Below are 26156 nucleotides of genomic sequence, written 5' to 3'. Positions count from 1 at the left end.
ACACGCGCGCACACGCACACACGCACACGCACACACACACACACACACACACACTCTCTCTCTCTCTCTCTCTCTCTCTCACACACACACAAGTTGTGAAATGATTTCTTAACGGTTTTAACCGCATCATTCACGACTCTCGAGCAGTTTGAGAACTGAGAAGAATGAGAGAGAGAGAGGGCAGTGACTACCATGTCACTGAGACTATGTGTGTATTGAATCCAAGTGCAGAAAAAACATATCCATATAGATTATTACATAATGCACCATGTTATTACATTTCCATCAAAAAAAAAAAGTTGCGGCCGCATTCCGTAATAAATTTCGCATTTTGTAATAATTTATTACAAGATGAGAAAAAAGTTATTACGAAATGCGTTCAAGAAATTTATTACGAAATGCGTAAATTATTACACAATGCGGCAATTGTCACCGCATTATGTAATAATTTGTTACATTATTACATATTGCACCGTTATTACATAATGCGGCGTTACATAGGGTCAAATGTTCTATCAAACAGCTTTCTTGGGGTTTTCATTGGGGTTTTTTTGTAAAACAAAATGCTTTCAAGTACACTCCGAACATTGTAAACCCAGGCTATTAGAAAACATCTCTCTGTTGCTTCAGAGGCTGTAACAAACTTTGTTGATTCATCAACAGCTGTACACCATCAGGCATAATGCTGCCCTCCACTGGTGAAATCCAGAACTACGTAATTATATTATACTAGTGTGATTAAAATGTGTTTTTTATAGCGTTAATGTTTGTGTAATCATTGAATCATATTTAATGTTATTAAGTCCTAGCCTTACTTTTTTTATTGTCTGTCCGCTTACCTCTGTAATGTTTTGCTGGAGGGATTGCTGTTTCTTTCTGAAAGTCTCTTTCACCTCTGCAAGCTGCTTTTCATGTGACGCTCTGTCAACATGGAAGACATTCAGGCATTCAACAGGCATTTAAAGAAGTATCGACGTGACAAACTATGGAATTGATATAACGACCTATTGATATAACTAGGCCTACTAAAAATCAAGCAACCTGCGATAGTTCTGGCAGACCATGTAGTCAACGCTCCATTTTGCCTATTGGCTGACGCCGACTTAACCCCTACAGCTGTCCACGAATCAGCTGTGCTTTGGTTAATCAGCTGCTGCTCGCAATTGGATACTGGCCTTTGGCACGTTTTATTTAAACAACTGAATTTGTTTTCCTGTCATTGCTTTTTGCTGCTTGTTTTGCGCCCACCACCTCCCCTGCTCCACCAGACTTATCATTGCCAAACAATGTCACACTGTTGTCATTGTTGCTTGCTCTGTTCTAGGGGGTATGTTGCCTTTCCAGCTAAATGGAAGGCACTCCACCTGAGGATGCTGCTGTTCCCTGTCTTGGCTTCCATGGAGCTCATGGAGAAGCCGGGGAACTTCCTCCGAACAGAGCCATACCGCCAAACACAAGATGTGCATTCAGAAATAAAGCTTCCAAAATGTATCTCTGTGTCTCGTCTCATTTTTGGACTAGAGTGGATCTGACAGACATATTACACCGTGAGACAACCGTATCTCACTCATTTTGTGAAGTATTCACGAAAAAAAATAGATCAATTTTCGTGGTGCATTCATGTTATTGCCCGCTTTTCGTAAAGTCTTCACGAAAATAATAGATTAATTTTCACGCCGCCTTTTCACTTGAATTGCCCGACTGTTGCCTAGCGACCCACTAGTTTGATGCCCTTTCGGTAGCCTACCGTCACATGGTAATCAAACATTTCAAACAAGCAATTTAGGGTTAGGTTTAGGGTCAAGGTTAGGGTTAAGGTTAGGGTTAGGGTTAGGTTTAGGGCTAAGTAGGGTTAAGGTTAGGGTTAGGGAAAGGTTTAGGTTTAGGGGACATAAGGCGTAAGTACCGAAAGGGCGTCGAATTAGTGAGTCCCGAGTGTATCAGCAGTGTTCTGTCAGCACCCCCTCCCCGCCCCTGCAGACGTTTGGATAACCATAGCAGCAGTGGGGCAATTCAAGTGAATAGGCAGCGTGAAAATTAATCTATTATTTTCGTGAATACTTTACGAAAGGCGGGCAATAACGTGAATGCACCACGAAAATTAATCTATTATTTTCGTGAAGACTTTACAAAAGGCGTGAGATAGAGCTCCGTGAGAGCACCAAAAGGGGGTCCCAGCCGAACCACTGCTGACGGGCAGTGTTGCCAGATGTGTCTGACCAAATCCCGCCCAAAAGCTTCTCAAAAACCGCCAAAATGCACTAAATTCCGCCCAAATTCAACAAATTACATTGACTTCTATGTACCCAAAACGGCTGACAAAAACGCCAAATGGCCAATTTTTCCCGTTTTTACCCGCAGACGCTTGTCCCAAGTAGCCCAATTGGGCGGGCACCCGCCCAATATGGCAACACTGGTGATGGGAAGCCTACCTCTCTTTTTTGTACTCCTCCACCCTCTTTCGTTCCATTGCCAGTTTCTCTTTTAAAGTCTTCCTTGCAGCAGTTAACTTGTTTTTGGACGTTTGAATCTGATTTATTGACTGTAACAAAACACACCATAATGTGTTAAGGAATCGACCAATATTACCAAAGACCTTTTTTTTTTTTAATAATAATTCCTTTGAATTGAATCTAAATGAGAAGAGAGTAGGCCTTCTGGGAACTCTTATCGAAACACTGCACATTGACACAAATTAGCAGTGAGTGATTCTACTTCAGTTTAAAATTACATTACATTACATTACATTACATTACATTATATTGCATTTGGCAGACGCTTTATAACCAAAGCGACTTTCAAAAGAGGACATATTCAAGCCAACATCACAAGCAAATACAATGTGCACAGGAGATATACAGAACAACAAGTGCAGTTGCAGAGGGGTTAGTTTTTTTTTTTTTTTTTTTAATTAACCCTATCGCGCCGGATGCATCATATATGTCTCATCAAATTCAAAGCCCTCTCCACGCTGACACGCAAAAAAATCGATCTGAAAAACATCCTGCGTGTCATTTCCAAACGTCCTGCAGTACACGGAAACCGCCACAAGAGAGCAGCGGTCGACAACAAGTTGACCACAGCTCGGCGAAAAACAGGAAAATGGGGTAGAAGCGGTTTCCCTGACCGACGCTGAGATTTCGTCAAATTGCATAAGGTTTGTGTACAAATTTCCGAAATATAACTCTACATCCTTTAATTTGAACACTTGCTTTGTGCAATTAAGCAAGGAAGAGTTTATATTTTTACACCGTGTTGCAGAGAGATCGTGCTAAAACTGATGAGACATATAAGCACCATCCGGCGGTGGCAGGAAGTCAGCCATCAATGCATTTGCTCCATAGGGAAACTTACAAAGCATACTACGACGATCGTTTAACAAAACACACAAGTTGTTTTACTTCAAGACAAAGATATTGCCTTAAGAAACAGGTTTTACTTGCAATTTTGAAAATGCAATGCAAAATGTTGAAATTATGATCTCGTAAAAAATGCATTGAAGTGAATGGAGAAGTGGTCCAATTGTAGTAATGGACCCATATATTCAAATTACACATCAAAAATGAATAATGATCTATATTACACTCATAAATAGGTTGTTGAGCATTCGATCAGCTATGTTTTTACATAGATTTTAAAAAATTACCCAACCAGGCTGTGGGAAATGTAAAATATAGTCCTGCTAAAACAAGGATAGGCTTTAAAAAATGGCAGGATCTCACTTAATATTTAAAGATAATCCTCAAATTAAATTGTCTGACAACTTTTTTAAATTAAAAAAAAGTTGTAAATGCATTAAAAGTCATTTTTCAATGGTCATGAAATTGGAATTTCCGTTCATTAAAAGCCTGATGCATCATATATGATGCATTAAATATCTCAGCGACCTTAACAAAATTTTGAATTTTTTTTTTACATTTCTTATAAGGGACCAATATTGAAGCAAATTCCAAAAAATTAGAATTTTCTCTCATTGCTTTCATGGTTCAGGTTTCACAGGGTTAATTAAAGAGTAAATAACGAGTACACACATACAAACTAACTAAACTAAACATCATGTCAGGAGTCTGCCCTGGGGCAAGGCCAGTTCCAGCATTCATAGATTCTTGTTTCTTGAAGGCTGCAAGAGATGTGCTTAGTCTTGCTGCCTCTGGGAGACCGTTCCACCACTTGGGTACCACAACGGAGAACAATCTTGACTGGGAGTACCTAGAGCGACTGGATGGCAGAGCCAGACGGCTTGTGCTGGATGAGCGCAGTTCTCTTCCAGTAACATAGGGCGTTAGTAGGTCCTTCAGATAAGCTGGGGCCGTTCCTGTGATGGTTTTGTAGGCAAGGGTCAATGCCTTGTGCTTGATCCGGGCGGCGATCGGTAACCAGTGCAACTCAATAAATAGAGGAGTAACATGGGTCCTTTTGGGTTGATTGAATATCAACCGTGCCGCCGCATTCTGGATCATCTGCAGAGGTTTTAGCGCACAAACAGGTAGGCCTGTCATGAGTGAGTTGCAGTAGTCAACGCGGGACAGGACAGTGGCCTGCACCAGTCGTTGTGTAGAATATTGTGTCAGCACAGGTCTGATATTCCGTACGTTGGACATCTGGAATCGACAGGTTCGGGTGACTGAGTCGATGTAGTTGGAGCATGACAGCTCATCATCAATCATGACGCCAAGGTTTTTGGCGACTTTGTTTGGGGTCACGATGGTGGAGCCTATCTTGAGGTTGATGTTGTGACTGAGCGACTCTTTAGCTGGGATCACCAGGAGCTCTGTCTTGGCCAGGTTCAGCTGTAGGTGGTGGTCCTTCATCCATGTTGACAAATCGGTGAGGCAGGCAGAGATGCGTTCCGAAACCGTGGTGTCATCTGGACGGAACGACAGGTACATCTGGGTGTCATCAGCATAGCAGTGGTAGGAGAACCCATGTGTTTGAATGACACGTCCCAGGGAGGAGGTGTATATTGCAAACAGAAGGGGTCCCAGCACTGATCCTTGGGGTACGCCTGTGGAGAGGGTGTGAGTCGTAGACAGTTTCCCTTGCCATGACACACTGAAGGTGCGTCCAGAGAGGTAGGAGTTGAACCATGAGTGGACAACGCCTGTGATTCCCATGGCTGTGAGTATCCTCAGGAGGATCTTGTGGTTGACTGTGTCAAAGGCTGCAGACAGGTCTAGTAGGATGAGGACCGAGGATAGTCCTTCCGTTCTTGCAGTCCTTAGAGCTTCAGTCAATTAGAGTAACGCAGTTTCAGTTGAATGTCCACTTCTGAAACCAGATTGCTTTGGGTCCAGTAATACATTCTGGTTTAGGAAGTTGGTGACCTGCTTTGCAACTGCCCTTTCTAGCGTCTTGGATAGGAAGGGAAGCAGTGAGACAGGTCTGTAGTTTTCGACATGAGCAGGGTTCAGTGTAGGCTTCTTCAGTAGTGGTGTCACCCTTGCTTGTTTGAAGGCGGAGGGGATAGTGCCGGAGGAGAGTGAGGAGTTCATGATGGATGTGATTGCTGGGACCACTGTTTGGGCAATGTCTTGAAGAAGGTTCGTGGGCACTTGGTCCAGTAGGCAGGTAGTGGGACGGCTTCTTGTGATGAGTTTGGAAACGTCTTCTTCAGAGAGCAGAGTGAATTCTTTAAGTGTTGCAGGAGTCGGCGTGTTTCCCACGGGGGTGTCTTCTGGGCGGGAGGTCGGCTCACAGAATTGCTTTGCCGTCTTTTCCGTAAAATGGGGAAGGGATTGATGTGGTGTGATGGGATTCATTTCTCATGTTGAAATAATTCATGCTATGGCATTGTATTGTATGTATGTTTCAAGAAGGAGGCAGCACCTTGCATAGTAGTGTTTTTTGTACAAACACGTGAAGAAGGCACACGCCGAAACGTGTTTGTGCAATAAAAAACACTACTATGCAAGGTGCGGCCTCCTTCTTGAAACGTTGAATTTAACATTTGGGCCAGCACCCTCAGAGATTAAATAATTAAGAGTTACGCCTGCTCGAAGAAAATTGTATGTATGTATGTAATCAGGCTACGCCAGGGGTCCCCGGCTTCCACTTTCAAAAAACCACTGGGTTAGGTTAACTCACCTTCCTGAGTCCCACCTCCCTGTCTTCCGTCTGATAGCGCTCAGAGACGAGAGAGTTCAGTTCCCTTCGAGTCTGATGGTTGGCATTTTTCTGTTCCTCATTGCGGTTCATTTGCTCCTGAATCTAAACCAACAGACAGACACATAAAAAACACACACAGCTGAAAAAAGTAATGTTTCTTTCAACAAAACAAGGCAGAAGTGGAGTGGCGAGGCAAGGCGAGAGGCAATGGCAAGCAGCAAAATTCCTTTCCATCAATTTTAATCTGTTGTAATCGCAGTTATGCACAGGGATGGACTGGACATCTGGCATAGCGGGCATTTCCCAGTGGGCCTAGCAACCTCGTGGACCCCTATTTTCAGAAATGTACCAAAAAAAAAAAAACTGACCGGTGTGTCAGTTCTGCGACACCAATTGTGAGGGGCCCCAAAAATACCCGGGTCCTATTTCTGCCCCCAGACCAGCGCTGGTTACGCATACAGCAGTGGTTCTCAACTGGAACAGTCTTGGGACCCACCATTTTCCACTCTCATTCTGTCACGACCCAATATTTTTAGAGACACTCGAAAGACTGGTTGCATGCTACTATCTCGCATAAACATTCTGATTTTATCTATGACGATGAGTTCAATCGCCTATCAACATAAAAGTTGCGAATTGTTGCAGGAAAAGTTGGATGGTTTTTTTTTTAAGCCAAACAATGAATTACGATTTTTTTTCCACACCACGGCTCCGTGACCCACCCATGACCCCTCCGCGACCCACTTTTGGGTCACGACCCACCAGTTGAGAAACACTGGCATAGTACAGCGGCAATGAGATGGTCTGGTGGCCTCTTACTGACTTTGAAGAAGGAAGGCGCTCTGTGACGAAACGTCAGTCATTACGCTTGCACTACAATAAAATAACCAAAAAGTATCCGAGTACTGTGCAGTCATCCCTGGCCTTAGTCTTTCTGAAGTGGGCCAGTTTGCTTTCCCATTGGTCGTGTTGGTGATGGAGCATTTGTGCTTTTGCTGTGCAGCGCGCATGCACACTTTTGCCATTTCAATGCACTCTGGTTAGCAGCAGCCCTGGGGAAGGTCAGCACATAGACCGAAAGCTTGGCAGATTAAAAAGAACACAAAGAGGATTCAAGTGTGCAGATATTTTTCTTTGTATTTTCACAGCGGCAATGCGCCATCACGAACCACGGCCATTTTCTACCGTCCTACCTAGAGTGTGAGCACCAAGAAGGTTAGAGCACAAGTGACTTTGCTTTTCTATTACTCCAAAATACCAGCAGGGTTGCCAGATTAGACTGATTTCCTGCCAAAAAAAATGCTCAAACTCCACCTAGAAGCACTAAATCCCACCCAATTTGAACTAAATTCTATGGATTTCTATGGCCACAAATTTGCAGAAAAACCTGCCCTGCCCTTTTTACCACCATTTTAGGCCATCCTAAGCAGCCCAAAGGGGTCGGGGAAACCTCCCAATCTGGCAACACTGATTACCTGTGCTTCCACAGCTCCTTTGGCCTCCTTAAACTTCTGCCTCTCCTGGGCCATGTCCATACGTAGCTCTTCTCTGACGTCTTCCACGCCACCTATTTCATCCTTTAACAGTAGAATACAGAGTCTGTAACATTGCTGCCAGAGCAGGTAGTACTGATATTCTGTTCATTGCAACTATGCGGTCCATTCGCAAATTGGCTCTTTTCATGAATATTTACGAAGGAAAAAACTAACATTCGGCCCTGCCGTGGCGCTAACGGTAGGGCACTTGTCAACTATGCGGCCGACCCGAGTTCTATTCCCGACCCGGGTCCTTTGCCAGCCATTCCCCGTCTCTCTCTCCCAACTCACTTCCTGTCTGATAATAAACAATAAAGGCTTGAAAAAAAACCCAAAAATACTTTTTAAATATATATATATATATATATTTTAGGGGCTTTTATGCCTTTATTTGATAGGACAGTCTGAGATGGTGACAGGAAGCGAGTGGGACAGAGAGACGGGGTGGGATCGGGAAATGACCCCGGCCGGACTGGAACCGGGGTCCCCATGGGCATGCAAGCCCAAATGTGGGGGCTTAACGCGCTGCGCCACTAGGTGACCGTGATTTCCTCGGATTACTGTTGTTCCTGGAACGACATCGCAAAGTTGGTCCTGGATCTACATCTGGTTCGAGTGGTTATCTATGTCAGATTTCGCGCCAGTAACGTCATCTGTAGCCTATGGATTAAGATCAGTTATGCAGAAGTGCCATGCTGTTACAAAATAGGCTACAATTATTTACTGACAGGTTAAGGATGTTTTGGTAAAGGCATAATTTGGCATGTTGTTAGGTTGGTGCACACATTTTCACTGACAGATTATGTTTAGGAATTAGTTTTGGTTTAGGCACAGTTCCCATCGTAGTAGCCACTGTAATACCTAGCCATAACCAGAGCCGTATAGCACCGTGACGGCACTTGGCATGCCCGTTAATTTTTGGAATCAGACCTAGAATAGGCTAACAAACTAGATGTTGATCCAGGACCAACTTTGCGATGTCGTTCCAGGAACAACAGTAACCCGAGGAAATCGCGGTCACCCTGCGCCACAGCGCCCACCCTTAAAATTATTTTAAAAAATAAATAAAAAAAAACTAACATTGACTAATCTGACGAAATTACGTTTTGCCGCTAAAGAAGTCTATAACCGGGAAATGCAAAATGGCAGACACAGAGGAGATCCACCTTTTCATGAATAGGCAGCATACATGCTGGAGGTAAAAAAGTAAAAAAAAATATATATATATATATATTTTTTTTACATAATATACCTTTAAGTTCTCAATCTCGTTCAGTTTCTTGTTCAGCAGGATCTGGTGGCGGGCCTTTCCAGAAAGTACGCAGTTTAGCTGTCTGATGCCATCGCCGTGCTGTTTTTTCATGGGCTCCCTCAATTTACTTCAACAGAACCGGTGAAATATGACTTGTTAAACTTCACTATACTTTCACAGGTTAAATATGACTTGTTAAACTTCACTGTACTTTCACAGAACAGGTTAAATATGTGTTAAACTTCACTGTACTTTCACAGGTTAAATATGACTTGTTAAACTTCACTGTACTTTCACTGGTTAAATATGACTTTTAAACTTCACTGTACTTTAACAGAACAGGTTAATATGAAGCCATTTGGAGCCAATTTGGATTGGAGGAGATTGGATTTTGGATTGGAGCCAATTTTGGTCCCCTAGGTAGGGGAAATTCTTTCTCTGCATTTATCCCATTTGGATTAGTGAATCACATTGAAGTACACACACTAGTCCGTAGCAGTGGGCTGCCTGCTGCGGTGCCCGGGGAGCAATGTGGGGGTTAGGTGCCTTGCTCAAGGGCACTTCAGCCGTGGTCCGGTCGGGCACTGAACCGGGAACCCTTGGGTTGCCAACCCAGTGCTCTAACCACTAAGCCACGACAGGTTAAATATGATGTGTTAAACCTCACTGTACTTTCACAGAACAGGTTAAATACAGTATGGCGTGTTAAACTACACTGTACTTTCACATGCGAACTGGGAAATGCATTTGGGTCTGCAGCCAAACTGCAAGCCCACTGTAAATTTGTTTATTTTCATTTTATTTCATCATCACTACTTTTAATATTGTTGTTAATCCAACTGTTAAACACATTGAGCTACATGTCTTGTATGAATTGCGCTATACAAAATACAGTTATTATTACCTCCGCCGACAAAGTTATGTTTTCGCCCGCCTTGAGTTGTTTCAAAAAAAAATTATGAACGGATTTTGATGAAATTTTGTGGAGTTGTTGAAAATTACAAAGGGAACAAGTGATTACATTTTGCTGGTGATCTGGGATTTCTTTTTTTTTTTTAAGTTATACTATAGGCATAGGATTCCACAGCGTGAATGTTGCCAGGGACCCCATGGCCTTGGCGGAGATTTGCACTCTCTGAGTGCTTCTAGTAATTATAATAATAATAATAATAATAATAATAATAATAATAATAATGGTAATACATTTTATTTAAAAGTGCCTTTCAAAACACTCAAGGACAGTGTACAGAGAGAAGCAATAATAAAACAAGACACATAAACAGATTGTAAACAAAAATAAAACAAAACAGAGTTAAATAGTCATAAAGAATAGGCTAACTGAAACAGATGAGATTCTGGTCAGCATTTCAACTGGGGTAATGAGTCAATATTGCGGTTGTCAGGGGGAAGTGCATTCCAGAGCTGAGGAGCAGAGCAATTAGAGTTATTATTATTATTATTATTATTATTATTATTATTATTATTATTATTATTATTATTATAACCCCTGTTTTACACAATCATGAGGATCAAAAAACCTTCCATAACCTGTTTTAACTGCAGGAAGATATGGCCTTTGTTTTAAATTAGTTGTTACCATAATGGTAACTAGAGCTGTAACGATACACTCAACTCACAATTCCGTTTGTATCACGATTCATGACCTACGGTCCGATACACCCCACGATTTCACATTTGCCAACATTATAAACTTTATGAATAAAAACTATGATAGGTTATAGGTAGAATAGGTTCCAAGAGGCTACAAATAATTTTTAAAGTTTCTATATAATAATAATGATTCTTGGAAGCACTATCACTTCATATCCTGTGGTTGTTTTCTGGGCTGATGGGTATCAAAACATTAAAAGGGCGTATCACGATACTGCCTCCATGTATCACAATACAGTATCATGACTCTGTGTATCCCGATTTCTCGGTTCGATACAATATCGTTACAGCTCTAATGGTAACCATGTCCTAAGGTATTACATACATAATGTATGCATATGACTTGGTTATACTTAGTCCATGTACTGTACTGCTGGTCTGCAACAGTTACTAAAAATATGTTCACAATATGGAGAAGAGTGTGACATAAAATACAATGCTACTAAGAGTAAGATCATGATCATAAGGAGCAGAGAGGACAAACAATCCCCCTTCCCTGCTTTTTATCTGGCTGGCACCGAACTCTCTGGATGCAGTGAGATCAAATATCTGGGCCACATAATTGCAAATGACTTGACAGATGATGGCGATATCTACAGGCAACGGCAGAAACTGTATGTGCAAGCGAACATGTTGTGCCGCAAATTTAGTATGTGCTCTGAGTTGGTCAAGATCTCAGTCTTTAAAGCATACTGTACACTATTGTATACTTGTGGTGCCACTATAAACAGGGAAGCAGGAGGAAACTGATGGTGGCATAAGTTACAATGACAGCATGAGGCTGCTGCTCAGAATTCCTAGGAGGTCAAGTGCAAGCCAAATGTTTGTCAATGCTGGGGTACCTACTTGTGCAGCTGTGCTGCGTAATCTTTTGTATAAATTCATGTGCAGGGCATCTGAGTCACAAAATACCCTAGTTGCTGTCCTGGCCAGCCCTAAATGTAGAATCATGTGGAATCACTGGCGAGCATGCTTGTATGTGGGACAATGACTTGAGAATTATGATATATCTGTTTTTTTGTTTTGTTTTTTTTTCCCCCTTCTTTTTCTTTGTCAGTTGTTCTGGGTCTTTGTTTGTTTGTTTGTTTGTTTTTTAATATATGTACTGTGTTGTGATGCTTTGTCTTTTTAATGTGATATGGATCCCCATGGGTCTGGAATAAAGAATGAATTGAATTGAATATTACTAAAGGCTGTAGTGGTGTAGTACTAGTTAATGTTGTTGTTGTTTTTTTCGGTGACTTATTAGGCTACAGTGTTCCGCTGGTGGAAAGGTATGCATTAAGGCCAAGGTGTAGGACATTTCAATGGGAAATTGTCATGGTATGCTGTTTTTGTATTATATTTGTGAAAAAAAGTGTTGCGGACAAGCTAGGTTCATCTCAAAAGTGGTATGGACATGTCCCCACCATCCACACCTAAAACTACTCTCTTGATTAAGGGCTCCAGCAACTACTGGTAGAAGGGTTTTTACCTCTTTGGTTGCTCTGAACATTTCACTAGTTCCTGTTTTGTGTTCATGAAACATGATTGCATTGCGTGATGCTTTTTTAAATATACCGGTACAGTATATTAAGTCAGAACTGCCCTGAGGGATATTCCAAGACCATGTTTAAGTGATAGACCTGGCCAAGTTCACCTACAGAATGTGGCAAACCTGCTAACCCACTGGTGTCATTTAGCTAAGTAAATAAGAACATAGGCTCTTCTATTAGATCAGGGGTATTCAATTAAATGTCAACGAGGGCCAGTTTTTCAAATTCCTCTCAGTAAAGGGGCCGAACAACACATATGTATTGTGGTTGCAGACTGTCAGTGAAAAAGATACGGGACACTTTATTGAGGTGGGGGGTCTGGGTGTCCTCCCCCATAAAGTTTTGCATTTCTTAGGTGTAAATTCCTGCATTTTAACGTCCTGTGTCCTGTTTCAACTCGATACAGAACCCGTACTGTTATCTCTAAATAAAATGTTTAAAAAAACCCAATTCCGTATTTCAAGGGGCTTGTGGGGGGCCAGAATCTTGCTGTACAAGGGCCGCATCTGGCCCCAGGGCCGCCATTTGAATAGCCCTGTATTAGATGATTCACCTCTACCTCAAGGCTAACTTAACCCGGTTTTCTACTGAGCCTGGTTCCCTGGATAACCCCCTGGGGCCTATACTACAAAGCTGGTTCAGGATAAGTTAAGGTTAAAAGTTGAGGTAAATCATCTATAGCAGGGGTTCCCAACCTTTTTGAACTTGGGGTCCACTTGAAATTTTCTGTAATGTTTGGGGCCCACCTCTGACCCAATACACATTAAAACTGAAATAGTCAACAGCAATACACTCACAAATAATATTTTCATTTTTAGAAAATAATTTCAAGGCCCACTTGGAATACCCTCAGGGCCCAACATTGGGCCCCGGCCCACAGGTTGAAAATCACTGATCTATAGAATAGGCTTGAGTCCTCACTTTCTTAGGAAAAGCTCTTGTATTAGATGATTTACCTCGTAACTTAACCTTAACTTATCCTGAACCAGCTTTGTAGTATAGGCCCCTGATCTTTGTGTCATTCGTATCTTACTAAAGCTCCGCGTTTCTCTCTCCGAGAGTTATTTGTTCTGTTTGCACTGAGGCGATCTCCTCCACAAGCCGTGCCAGGTCACTCTGCAGTTTGTTCAACTGGGTTACATTCACGTCCCTTGCTGCCGCGACGCCCTCTGCAAAAGACCAATATAATTAACAACAACAACAACAATGAGAAGAAGAAGAACAATAACAACAACAGCCGTATTTGCAATGGGTCAATATGATTAACTTCATCATAAACAGCAACAATAACAACAACTACAACAACAGTGTTTGCAGAAGGCCAATATTATTAATAACAACAACGGTAGGCTATTTGTAGCACATCATCATACACAACTCATTCAATACATTGAGAAAGGGGGGAACTATTACAGATAGTATCATCTAAAGAGACTGGTAAATGACCCTTATCAAAAGCAGATGAAAATCAAGGTGCTGTTTTTTCTTTTCTTTTCTTTTCTTTTCTTTTCTTTTCTTTTCTTTAACACATGCCACTGATTGGGGCAGTCTGATTTCAACAGGAAGCATACCAGCATTGGCAGCATATGGCTTATGACATTTATTTCTCCCTGTTTAGATTGTACTTTTGGCACAACCTGCATATTAGATTCTGCAGACCTATTTTTTAGAATGATTGCCCTATAAGCTTGTGTATTTAGGGCCTTGGGACCATGACTTCTAGACCAGTGAGTCAAAGTGTGGTCCGGGGACCACTGGTGGTCCGCGATAGAGGTTAGGTGGTCCGCGCAGGGATTTATTTTCCAAGACAAGCTAGCAGTAGGCTTAATTGGTAACATTATTACAAAGCTAAACAAGCTGAAGTCATATTTTCACCACAACAAGTCAGGCTTGTAAATGTGAATAAAAAGTAAGTGAGCTGTATCTAAATGAGCAGTGTCAAATTAGCACCCATCAAATGTCAATTCAGTTGATAGGTGGTCCCTGAACATTTTTGGGGGTCAAAGTGGTCCTCGATCTGAAAAAGTTAAAGAAACACTGTTCTAGACAATTCTAAACTAACCTCACTGGGAGCCTGTGCAATGACGAAGCACTGGATGTTTTCTTCATGTTTTGGTCAGAAGCTGCCCAGTGCCCACAGATGCTCCCCTAACCGCAATCATAATCATCTGACACAAACTCTACACACCTCGCATCTCTTTGGTTATTGCATCGCGAACCCGATAAGCATGATGGCGCATCTTGCCATTTTCAATAGTTTGAACTTCCAGCTGTTCGTGGGCTGCCTGTCGAGATGCTTCCTACGAGAAAATGAAACCATTTTAACATCTCCAACCGTCGCATGTCTCCACAGAAGGAAACATAGCATGCATCGCATTAGGCCTAGGATGTCTCGTTCACCAGTTCTTTAATTGCAGAGGATATCTCTCTCAGGTGGTGAGAAGCTTCTTCGCTGAACGGGATGTCTTCGTCTTTCAGTTGTTTTTCTTTTAATCAATGACACAACGGGCGAAAAGAAACATTAAACATTAGGCTACATCAGTGGCATAGTAGCCTACTAATGGAAAGGAGACACGTCCCATGGTTATCAAGAGACAACGAAATAAAGTCCAGCACATTTTCTAGCATAGGCCCTAAGATTTCTTACCTAGATCACTCAAGTGCTCCAAGGTGAGAAGCACAGCTGGGAAATCTGGCACTAAACAAGCCATACTGTCAGTCTTTGCTAGCGTCAAAGTGTTATCTACATAGAGAGACAACGTTTCATTGTTCACCAGCAAATACTCAAAACTTATTTCAAGTACAAGCAAATTTCTTGCAGGCACTAATACTAGCACTAGCTGTTTCAGGTACAGGCACGCAAAAGTGGCTCACTAATTCAGTTGGCATAGCAACAGCGCATCGAGATCCGCGCTCAGTTTTTTTCTGGTTTTTCTCCAGACGGTGAATCCGTAACCGCTGGGATTGCTGTTTTCCACTTTCCCTCCCAATAGTTGTTGGACCCTTGAGTTGTTTTCCAGCCGTGGTGGTAATGTCTTGGAAATGTGGGTCACCAAAAGTCCTGGAAATATTAATCAGGTCCTGGTTGTTTTGTTGGGTTTTTTTTGTTGGGTTTTTTTTTGTTTTGTTTTGTTTTGTTTTTTTTTTGGGGGGGGGGTGTTTTTTTGTTTTTGTTTTTTTAATCCAACGTTTAGGCCTATTTGCTTTGTTCCTTTTCCTCCCTGTCATCCTCTCTTGCAACTTTCAATTTCAACTCCAAGACTGGGGGTGGCGCTACTGCAACTTCGGTTCTGGCCTCCTTCACCGCGTCTTCAGGGTGAAGGAATGGGGTGCAGCTTGTTTGGGAGCAGAGAGAACCACACGTATTGTCCTGCACTTGTCCTGACATAAAAAAGAAAATACAAAACAAAAAAGAATTACGTTTCCATGAAATAATGAAGACTCTAGTCGACAGAATACCCGACGTATTACCCGATGTTGGGAATCTCAGGTCGCATATTTCTCTACGTTCTAGCAACTTACCTGCAGGACCTGAGTTTGAGGTAAGTCGAAGCTTTCAGTTGTGCCACAAAAGTGGAGAGGTAGGCGTACTGTCATCTTTTTGCGGAATGAATGCGTTTAAACAGAGGAAAATATGTAGGCCTATATAAGGCACGCAGTTGAAATTACTTCGCGCTGGTAGCCTACTAAGTGTTACCTAAATGACCTGCGTAGGCCTACCAGGCTACCACAATTTGAAAGACGATGTGCACACTGCGAAGACTACTTTTGTGTGTTGGTCACTATTTCCCAATGTCAAGTGTATGAGCCTTGGTAGTGCGTGAAACACCTATTGGATAAGTTACTCCGCAGAGTTCACCCAAGAGTATCTAATCACTGGGTGTGACTACAAAGACACACTAGACATTGAGAAACTGTGTGTGTGTGTGTGTGTGTGTGTCCTACAACATGTTATTGGGTGTTTTGCAGAAGAGCGAGGATGGTGTCATCCTTCAAGGTCTACTTACAGGAATTATTAAAGAAGAAGAGGAAGATGATGGGTTCGGGTTGCAGGACAATCCCAATATGGTGGTATGATGAAGGCTATTCACATATTCACGCATTCAAGGACTCTGATGAAGATGCTTTGTCGAAACATTAGTCTAATGCACTGTAAATAAATAAGAAATAATGGAAAAGATATAGGTGGGGCACCAGATTTCTTTTTTTTTTACTAATGTCTGGTCCTGCGCCTGGTTGCATGGTATTGTCACTAGAAGTGCAGACTGTTTCTCTTGTTCTTCAGGATGTAAGTATTCACCTTTGGCCATACAGCCAACAACTAACTGCAAACACTGCACACTGTTATGGTGAAATGTGTGAATTATTTTTGTTTTATTTCCAGAAAAGTGAGGATGGTGTCCTGCAGGGTCTAGCCACTGGGAATAAAGAAGAAATTGAAGATTATGAGGTTGCTGCTATTAATGGTAATGATTACAATTATTCATTACACTATTCACAATGAGTTGGGGATATATTCTTATAGCCAAGCCGCGCCCTCCTTCGGCGTTGCTTCTAGTCAGACCAGGGGCAAGACAAATATCCTTTCTGAGCTCCGGAAAAAATCGGGAACTTCTCCCACTTTGTCGGGAAGCAAATAACCAGTAGCAAACCAAGGAAGGCGGATCAACCATGCCGTTTGGGAAATGTTAACATGCTCTTGGTCAGACCAAATCTCGAAGAGCAAATCAGCAAACCGTTGAGAGTGGTGACGCAGAACTCATGGCGATTTCACACTGAAGAAGGGTGTAAGGCCGAAACGTCTGTGATGTGAGGTGATTAAAAATGAAAAAAGAAATCTGATGAGTGCTTCTTTATTCACTTTCTTTTAATTTGACTTCCAATGAATTTAAATGGCAGAGTAAGATCAGACTATCTCCCACCCTCCACGGAGACCGATTCCTCTTAGCTCTCGCCAGACTGTTTGACGGAGTCAACTGTCTGCTTTGGCCCAGGCTAACTAAATGCCATCACACAATAGCAATAGGGTCAAAGACGTGCAAAATGGCATTGTCATTCAGTGTAACGTCTTCTGCTGACTGTAACTGTAAAAAACGTTTAAAATTTTTTTTTTGTTACAGGGAATTCATGAAAGCCTCGGCTGTCATCCATTCACTTGAAACAATTTAAAAATCATGTTTTTTTTTTGCAGTTACAGTCGGCGGAAGGTGTCCGTAACACTGAATGACAAAGACGTCTTTGACCCAATAGCATTATTCTCTTCATCTGTAGGTGAAGCTGATGCCTCAACAGAGCAGACGTCCTCCTCCTCATCATCATCATCAGAAGACATCAAAGCTGATCTGCTGCAGGTATGATGGGGCTGCCTTCAGGCTCGCCCTTTTCCAACTGCAACACACACACACACACACACACACACACACACCTTGACATGTCTGATGTGATCATAATCAGGGACGTGTGTGTGTGTGTGTGTGTGTGTGTGTGTGTGTGTGTGTGTGTGTGTGTGTGTGTGTGTGTGTGTGTGTGTGTGTGTTCATGCAAAAATCAAAGACACATATCAGCAAACAAGTCCCTCATACCACATCAGCAGTTTCCTGGCCGGGGAGTTTCCCGATCCAGTAGGACCAGACGTGTGTGTGTGTGTGTGTGTGTGTGTGTGTGTGTGTGTGGCTTGGAGCCCCTCCCTGACGGAGTTGTGTGGAACTACTGATATCCTGTAATCAGGACTGCTGACAGCTTTAGCCAGGCTGGGCACAAAGGCCCCCCACTTGTAAAGGGGACCCCGTCACAGTGCCTGGGACAACTTACTCCCTGTCGGCTTTCTTGCCTGTAATAACTGTACTTTGCTTTAAAGGGACACTATGTAAGATTTTTAGTTGTTTATTTGCAGAATTCATGTTACCCATTCACTAATGTTACCTTTTTCATGAACACTTACCACCACCATCAAATTCTGAGTATTCATTTTGACTGGAAAAATTGAATTTTTCATACATGAAAAGGGGGATCATAGAGGTGGAACATTAGACTAGAGGTGACACGGCAATTCGCGACAGCACTGGGAAATGGCACATGGCGCCTCCCATCTTCTGTAGGTAGTGTAGGCACCTTCAGTCAATGCAAGTCAATGGAGAACACGCCCACCCCTGATCAAAAAATCGACTTAAAATGTGTGAATATGAAGTAACACTTTAATCAAAGACCAGATTTGAAATGCCAGGCTAAATATCTACTTAAATCATATGAGTCGATAAAATACATTTAAAAATCAAATGATATTAATTGTGTACGTATTTAGCAACACACTTCAACTATTGTCTTTGTACAGTGTGTTGATGGACATTTTCACATTACTGGGCCTTCTCCATTTATTTCCATTTCTCATGTCTAGCTACAAATAATGGCCGCCACAGATTGCCGTGTAAAGGGGGGCGGGGTCACCTCTAGTCTAATGTTCTACCTCTATGAGGGGGATCTTCTCCATTGTCCGCCATTTTGAATATCCAAAAATAGCCATTTTTAGCTGCAAAAATGACTGTACTTGGGCCATACTAGAACATATTAGTTTATTACTTAGTAAACTTTCATGAAAAAGATGAAATTTGGCAATAGGCAGCCCAGTTTCAATGAGCAGCATAGTTGCAGTACCTTTTTTTTTTTTTTACCATTTCCTACACAGTGTACCTTTTTAAAAGAAATATCACCTAGATAAAAGATAATGATCGTGACATGCATTGTGACATCTTTTCATGGGTTTTAGGGTCAAGATGTGAAGTCAGACATGACTCCAGTCCTGAGCTCTGAGATGAAACTTCCTCCAGATCTGGTGTCTCTATTCCAGCTGAAGAGAGTATCAGTGCGGCTCGTTGACTGCCGTACAGCACCTGGACACCAAGGACTGATCAAGACCAACACCAGACGTGGACGAAAACCCACATCTGGTAAGAGATGTGTCATACTTGTCAAAAAACACACATACACACGCACACACACACACCTACACACCTGAAAATCGTACAAAAGAGATTATTTGTACTCTGTGCTATTGCAGTAAATGCAGTAAGGGATCTAGTCTTGTATATAGATCTATGACTGCACTGCTGGCCAGTGGTGTAGTCTACGTAGAACGCGGGTATACGGAGTATAACCACTTCAACATTTCAGGGATTTCAGTATACCCACTTAAAATTGATTGATCCATTGATTTGAATAGCACAAATATATACAGTATACCCACTTCAAAATATGCTCAAATATACAGTATACCCACCATAAAAAAGTAGACTACACCACTGCTGCCGCCTTAAGCGGAATTTGGACGGCAGCGGCCGGCAGTGTCCCATTAAAATGAAAGGCTAAGTAGCAAACTAGTACTGGGGTGGGTTGAACAGGTCTAGCCGTTCACACAGAAGCTTATTTTCTGCTTGTTTCCCTTCAAAGCTTTGAGTTTGTGTCTCAATTGCATTGTACAGGTTAATAATTTAGATTAAATGTGGAAAAGGCTGAATTTAATGTATTTGTCTTTCTGTCATATTTTTCCATCACAATAACCTGACATTTGAAGAGGGACTTCTTATAAGCCACTGTAGTTGCAAAGCATTCCATGTGGCAAATGCATTTTGAAGACAAACTCAAACTCTTGTCTACCCTCACTAAATGTTGGTGTAAAAATTGTGTGAGTAGCAGCACATTTACAACGCAGTGAGATGTGAAAATATCCACGTCTGTATCTAGCCCCATTTATAGTAGTTGTCGCGCGTGGTTAAAAAGTGTGGCAAACGGAATTCATTTTGAGTTGTTACTCCTCTTGCTGACATTCTGAGAAGAACAGTTGGGTTACCTGTTAGATATTCTCTGTGTTCAGATTCTTCAGTTTATCGCAGTTCAAAAAAAGAGCAGACCTTCTTAAATTGATACTGTCCCATTTTTGGAAATAAGCTCAATCATTTAACTCAAGGACATGTGTAAAATAAGTTTTTTTCAAAAAATGGGACAGTATCAACAGTAGCAGTAGCAGCCAACACAGTATTTAAAGACTGTGTTTTTACAGTCAACCAAATCAATGATTGATTCACGTTCACATTAATGTTTTGTGATAATGGGCAGCAATGCATTTCCTCACAGTTGTGCAGTATATGAGACAAACATTATCATTTTTGTCCAAGAGAAACATGAATAATCACCGCACACTGGTGGACTTCCATTTTGCTGCCTATTAAATCCTGAATATCTCTGCCTCCGAAGCACATACAAAAATGAAATGAGTTACATTTAACACATTGAATACCGGCGGTGCTCACGGAATTATGTCGTAGAATACCAGCGTTCTAAGCCCTTTTGACGTTTTTTGTAGACTCATAGCGTATCATGTGAATGGGCCACTGAAACATGTTATGGCTCATTTGAAAGTGGAGACTCTGCCCTCTTAGTAGGTGAAATCCGTGTGTCTACGAGCTTTTATTGCCCAGCAAGCCCAAGCTAAACCGAAGCGGGTATGGAATTCAGCTACAATCTTGAGATATTGAGGTTTTTGTGAAGGGTGCGCTGCTTCAGAATGGCACGAGTTTGAAAGGGGACGAGTTGGTTTTAATCACAATTTGGTGCAAGGTTAGCTCTGACATGCATCTTGCAGCTCGTCAAGACACACCTCCTGCTCTGTCCCACTATGACATTGGCAATCAATGCCCTTAGAAATCCATGTTTTTCACACGGACTGAACACAAACTCTTTGCACACACGCAGAAGGTGAGACATTTGCTAAAATAGCTCCCGATGACTCCCGAAATAATAGCCCAACATTGACAACAAATCCCAATGATATGATGCTTGGGTCATTCCATGTCAATTCACATGATTCCCTAGAATCTCCCCACATGACCCTCTCCGATTTACCCGATATCTCACATACAGGTACCTTTTGATGTCAATTGAAAGAATACCAAGTATTAGCACCCTACGTCCAACGGTTGCAGAGATGAAGCCCTCCAAAGTTGGGGTGCCATGCCCACTTTTCAAGCCTGTGAATTGCATACAAAATTTACAAGCACATTTTGACACCTCTGGTTTTAGTTTGAAGGAAGATACAGGCCTAAAAATCACCATGGCCCCTCAATGTGACCCCCTCTACCAGATGATGTACTTACAAATAGCATGCCTTGATTATTTTTGGCTATATTAAACCTTAAAAACTGAATTTGTGAAAAGCGTGATGAAGAGTCTTGCCATTTTGGGGTTCCAGATGCTTTGGGAGTTATAATTGATTTTCCATCATATTTGGGAACTGTACAGTGTATTCCAAAAAAATGTAGGGCGCTCAGACTTTAAAAGATAAAATAGGAGGGACTCAAAAACAGCTTTGAGACAAAATGACCTTACGGTACCCTCTACTTCAGTCCTCAAATTAACCATGTGGGCACTTGATAACTGGAACGCCCTTTTAACCCCATGTACAGTAGCACTGTATGAAAAATTCAAGCTTGGAAAAACTTTGTTTTTCAAAGTTCTTCATATTAATCTTGGCCTTCAAAGTATATGTTTTTCTCTATATCTTATCACAGTGTCTGTTTTGTCTGCTGCCATCTGCTGGTCTAAAAAAGTAACAACAGCGTAATGTAAGAAAACAAAAGGGGCTGGAAAATCTTGCCCATAATTTACCAATAAAGCACTGTAATTATACAGTATATTGCTATATATTAATTAGCATGATGAATATTTCTACATTAAATAATTTCCTAAGTGTGACTGCGTAATACTCAATCATGATGCCAGTCCCAAGATGGCCTCAACCCTGCACTACATTTCTACCAGACATGGGGGTGGGTGTGTCCTGGTAGAAATGTAATCATGATTGAGCATTCTGCATAATGCTTGTTAAAATCATAATTAATATATAGCAATATACTGTAGAATTAAAGTGCTTTATTGGTAGCCTAGCGAGCTTAACCCCTAGGGGCGTCTAGATTTCTAGGCTACTTTATTGGTAAATTAAGGGCAAGATTTTCCAGCCCCTTTTGTTTTCTTACATTACGCTGTTGTTACCTTTTCAGACCAGCAGATGGCAGCAGACAAAACAGACACTGTGATAAGACATAGACAAAAACATATACTTTGAAGGCCAAGATTAATATGAAGAACTTTGAAAAACAAAGTTTTTCCAAGCTTGAATGTTTGATACAGTGCTACTGTACACGGGGGTTAAAAGGACGTTCCGGTTTTCAAGTGCCCACATGGTTAATTTGAGGCCTGAAGTAGAGGGTACCGTAAGGTCATTTTGTCCAAAAGCTGTTTTTGAGTCCCTCCTATTCCATCATTAAAAGTCTGAGTGCCCTAATTTTTTTTGGAATACACTGTACAGTTCCCAAATATGATGGAAAATCAATTATAACTCCCAAAGCATACATAGTTTCCAAGATCTGGAACCCCAAAATGGCAAGACACTTCCTCACGGTTTTCACAAATTCATTTTTTAAGGCTTAATATAGCCAAAAATAATCAGGGCATGCTATTTGTAAGTACATCATCTGGTAGACAGGTTCATATTGAGGGGCCATGGTGATTTTTAGGTCTGTATCTTCCTTCAAACTAAAACCAGGGGTGTCAAAATCTGCTTGTAAATTTTATATGCAATTCACATGCTTGAAAAGTGGGCATGGCACCCCAACTTTGGAGGGCTTCATCTCCGCAACCGTTGGACGTAGGGTGCTAATACTTGGTATTCTTTCAATTGACATCAAAAGGTACCTGTATGTGAGATATCGGGTAAATCGGAGAGGGTCATGTGGGGAAGGCGTGTGAAATGACATGGAATGACCCGCTTAGATGTTGCCCATCCGATCCATATGATATGTATCTATAATAGCTTCTGGCTTTTCACATACAGGAAGACACAGAAAGTTCAACGTGGGGGCGAATAATCAAATGAACACTTCTTATCTGGTTGCCGATCAAACTTCCAAATCGGAGCACATTGCTCCAATCACAGTTCGGGTGCCATTTGGATCCAAGGATCTGGTAAAGGTCTAGGTAGCAAGTCCAGAAAGTTCAAGATACTCCAGGCACGATATACAATGGTCTCTGTGTTTACCTTTTGCGTGAATTCAGGCGCTACAGCGTGGGCACCGACCGTACTAGGGAAACAACAACATGGCACGATTCACGAATACGGCAGCATCCCAGATAGCTACCATAGCCCTTCCTGTAGCTACTATACCACAAGGTGAAGGGGTACAGAGAGAGTAAAAGAGCATCATTGCAGGATCATTTAGCGACAAAATCAAATGCAGAGCCGTAGCATCAATGGAGGCAGCACGATCATTAGGAGCCTATTACAGATAGTCTACGGTAGGCGACATGGGTTGGCATCCAGACATCTTGGTAAGATAAATTAAAATGTCCAAATCATAACACAAACTTTTGACTCCAAATTTTGTCATTTATGTCCATCACAGAGCTCCTAAAATCACATGTATTGTCCATTGAAGGGTGTAGATTCGAAATATGAGATTTAAACGGAAAAACGTATTTTTACGTTTTGGTATACAAGGCATGGGCGTGAAAAAGGTATGATTACGTCGTCGGTACTCAATGTGTTAAAAGCTAGGACCCTCGTTTCGCCTTAGAATGTGTTCATTCAGCTGTAACTTACCCACATTTTTAATAAAGCAGCTAAAATCTCAAGAACCTGAATGCAATATAAATTTGTCTCCAGAACACAATGTGTTAATAAACATTTTTGTGTGTCTAATTTTTTTACAGAAGGGCCCTTCCACTGCCAACACTGTGGGAAAGCATTCTCACATGCAGGAAATCTTAAGCAACACCAGCGCACCCATACGGGAGATAAACCATACTACTGTCAAGAATGTGGAAATAATTTCTCATCGGCATCAAGTCTCAAACAACACCAGCGCATTCACACAGGAGAGAGGCCCTATGGCTGCCGCCTGTGTGGAAAATCTTTCGCACATTCGAGTGTTCTCGAACAACATCAGCGTATTCACACAGGGGAGAAACCGTATGCATGTGATCGGTGTGAAAGACGGTTCTCACAGCCGGATCATCTCAACCTTCATCGGGTCGTTCACACGGGAGAGAAGCCATATCAGTGTCAACATTGCGAGAAAAGTTTTGCGTGGGTTGCAAATTTCAAACGGCACCAGCGTCTTCACACAGGAGAGAGACCCTATCCTTGCCTGAAGTGTGGAAGGCGTTTTGCAAATGTGAATTCTCTAAGAGTTCATCAACGCTTTCACAATGGAGAAAGGCCATATCATTGCAAACTATGTGGGAAAGGTTTCGCACAGGCGTCACTGGTCAAACGCCACATGCCTGTGCACACCGGGGAAAAACGGTACGAGTGCAAACAATGTGGAAAGCGGTTTACACAGGCGGGAAATCTCAAACATCACCAACGTCTTCACTCCGCTAAGTCCTTTCATTGCAAACATTGTGGATTGAGTTTTACACAGGCAGGAGGTCTGAAAGTACACCAGCGTGTTCACACAGGAGAAAAACCCTACCAGTGCCAACATTGTGAAAAGCGATTCGCTCAGACGGCAAATCTCAAAGAACACGAGCGCATGCACACTGGGGAGAAGCCATACTGCTGCTCAAAGTGTGGGGTGAGCTTTGCATATTTGTCCAATTTCAATCGACACAAACGTCAAACAAGATGCAAGCATTAACAATACCAAGGTTGTGGGAACACCTCAAATGCCACCCCACCCATCACACTTTTGTTACTGATGATTCAGCTTATTCTGTTTCATTTTCAATTCAAGTTTAAAATCAGTTATGATAGTTATCAGCTATGCTCAGAATAGACCAAATGTGTGCTTTTAAGGGTTGACTAATTTAATGTTGGGCAGTCGTGAGCTAATGGTAAGGAAGGGACCCGGGATCCCACCCTTACCTCTCCCTACATCTGCGGGCTCCATCCCCCAAGTGCCCTGGAGCAAGGTATCTAACCCTAGCCTGGTTTTACCCGACCACATTAATTACTTCGTACTTCATTTATGGTTTGGATCCTTGATGCACTTGAGCACTTGGGTGGAAAAAGTGAGCTCAGCTCTGGTTTGAAATTAACTCTGATGGTTCGCTGACAGTTGACGGGTTCATGGCGCATGTTATTATGCTCCCAAGTGTGTTCGCTTGTGGCGTCTGGTAGACAACTGAAACCCCTCCCCCAGAGAGGCGTCATCAGACCATTCATGAATTACGAAGTAATTCCAAATGATTTATTCATGAATTACGAAGTAATTCCAAATGAATTATTCATGAATTACGAAGTTATTTCAAATGAATGGTCTGCCCTGACAGTCTAGGCCAGGGGTGGGGAACCTATGTCTCGAGGGCTGTTTGCGGCTCTTGAGGCCGTTTTGTCCGTCCCCCGATATGATTTTAATGTTATGCAACTTCACATGAAATATGACGTATTTTGTAAAGGAATATTTCCAATGCAAGTAAGTTATATTCAGGGGACCTAGAGAATGTGGGGACTGTTTTAAAAGTGTCTACCTTCAATATAGGCCTAAATTGCATGGGGAAATCCTGATTTGTGCTCATATGCACTTGTATGACCCTTGTAGGAATTTGAAGTGGCCCCTCGATTGAAAAAGGTTCCCCACCCCTGATCTAGGCTAACCTAACCCTAATGCTCCAGGGAATCCTGAATTCATAATAATAGGTCCCAGCAGGTTCATGCAGCTGCTTTGAATTTGTAGCCAAAGTGAAAACACAACAATTACCTTAACCCTATTCAGACTGGGCTTTTTTGGCATTCCTGGGCCTGGGGGGGGGCTCTTTTGACCCCCCCCCTCATAACTCATGAACGGAATACAGTATGACTACGAAACTTGGGGGAGATTATCTACATATGGACATCTATGAATGACATAATTTTTGTGTAATTATCTGCTATTATGACGTCATTATGACATCATTATCTTATTATGCTCAAAATCTCGCCATAATGCATTTTCCATCAAATTTAGGTAATGCACTTAAATTTTTGTGATTTTATGCTTCAAACCACTTAAATGCTCACATAGTTGTCTG

At 41.9% G+C, this 26156-nt stretch overlaps 2 protein-coding genes across 2 annotated transcripts in view; one reads left to right on the top strand and one right to left on the bottom strand.

Annotated features, from left to right (window-relative positions):
• The window catches only part of LOC134437421 (filamin-A-interacting protein 1-like), a 55033-nt gene extending 40092 nt beyond the window's left edge, over positions 1 to 14941 (bottom strand). Inside the window, exons 1-9 of the mRNA XM_063186910.1 lie at positions 14746 to 14941; positions 14499 to 14584; positions 14287 to 14398; positions 13132 to 13267; positions 8893 to 9019; positions 7581 to 7682; positions 6085 to 6207; positions 2433 to 2542; positions 840 to 921 (exon numbers count right to left, since the gene is read on the bottom strand). Coding sequence (XP_063042980.1) covers positions 840 to 921; positions 2433 to 2542; positions 6085 to 6207; positions 7581 to 7682; positions 8893 to 9019; positions 13132 to 13267; positions 14287 to 14398; positions 14499 to 14584; positions 14746 to 14809 — 942 coding nt within the window. The 5' untranslated portion in view covers positions 14810 to 14941. The remainder of the gene's footprint in view (positions 1 to 839; positions 922 to 2432; positions 2543 to 6084; positions 6208 to 7580; positions 7683 to 8892; positions 9020 to 13131; positions 13268 to 14286; positions 14399 to 14498; positions 14585 to 14745) is intronic.
• Positions 14942 to 15341: 400 nt separating this feature from the next.
• Positions 15342 to 25659, top strand: LOC134437420 (zinc finger protein 883-like). The gene is made up of 6 exons (XM_063186909.1): positions 15342 to 15640; positions 16068 to 16169; positions 16483 to 16564; positions 17370 to 17449; positions 18862 to 19042; positions 23856 to 25659. The coding sequence occupies exons 1-6, from the start codon at positions 15533 to 15535 to the stop codon at positions 24782 to 24784; spliced, it is 1482 nt and encodes a 493-aa protein (XP_063042979.1). The 5' UTR covers positions 15342 to 15532; the 3' UTR covers positions 24785 to 25659.
• The last annotated feature ends 497 nt before the right edge of the window (positions 25660 to 26156 follow it).

This window comes from Engraulis encrasicolus, chromosome 21 (genome assembly GCF_034702125.1).
Source record: "Engraulis encrasicolus isolate BLACKSEA-1 chromosome 21, IST_EnEncr_1.0, whole genome shotgun sequence".
Classification (NCBI taxonomy): Eukaryota; Metazoa; Chordata; class Actinopteri; order Clupeiformes; family Engraulidae; genus Engraulis; species Engraulis encrasicolus.
The sequence above is the reverse complement of the archived record's forward strand: the minus strand, read 5'-3'. Positions and strand labels throughout refer to the sequence as shown.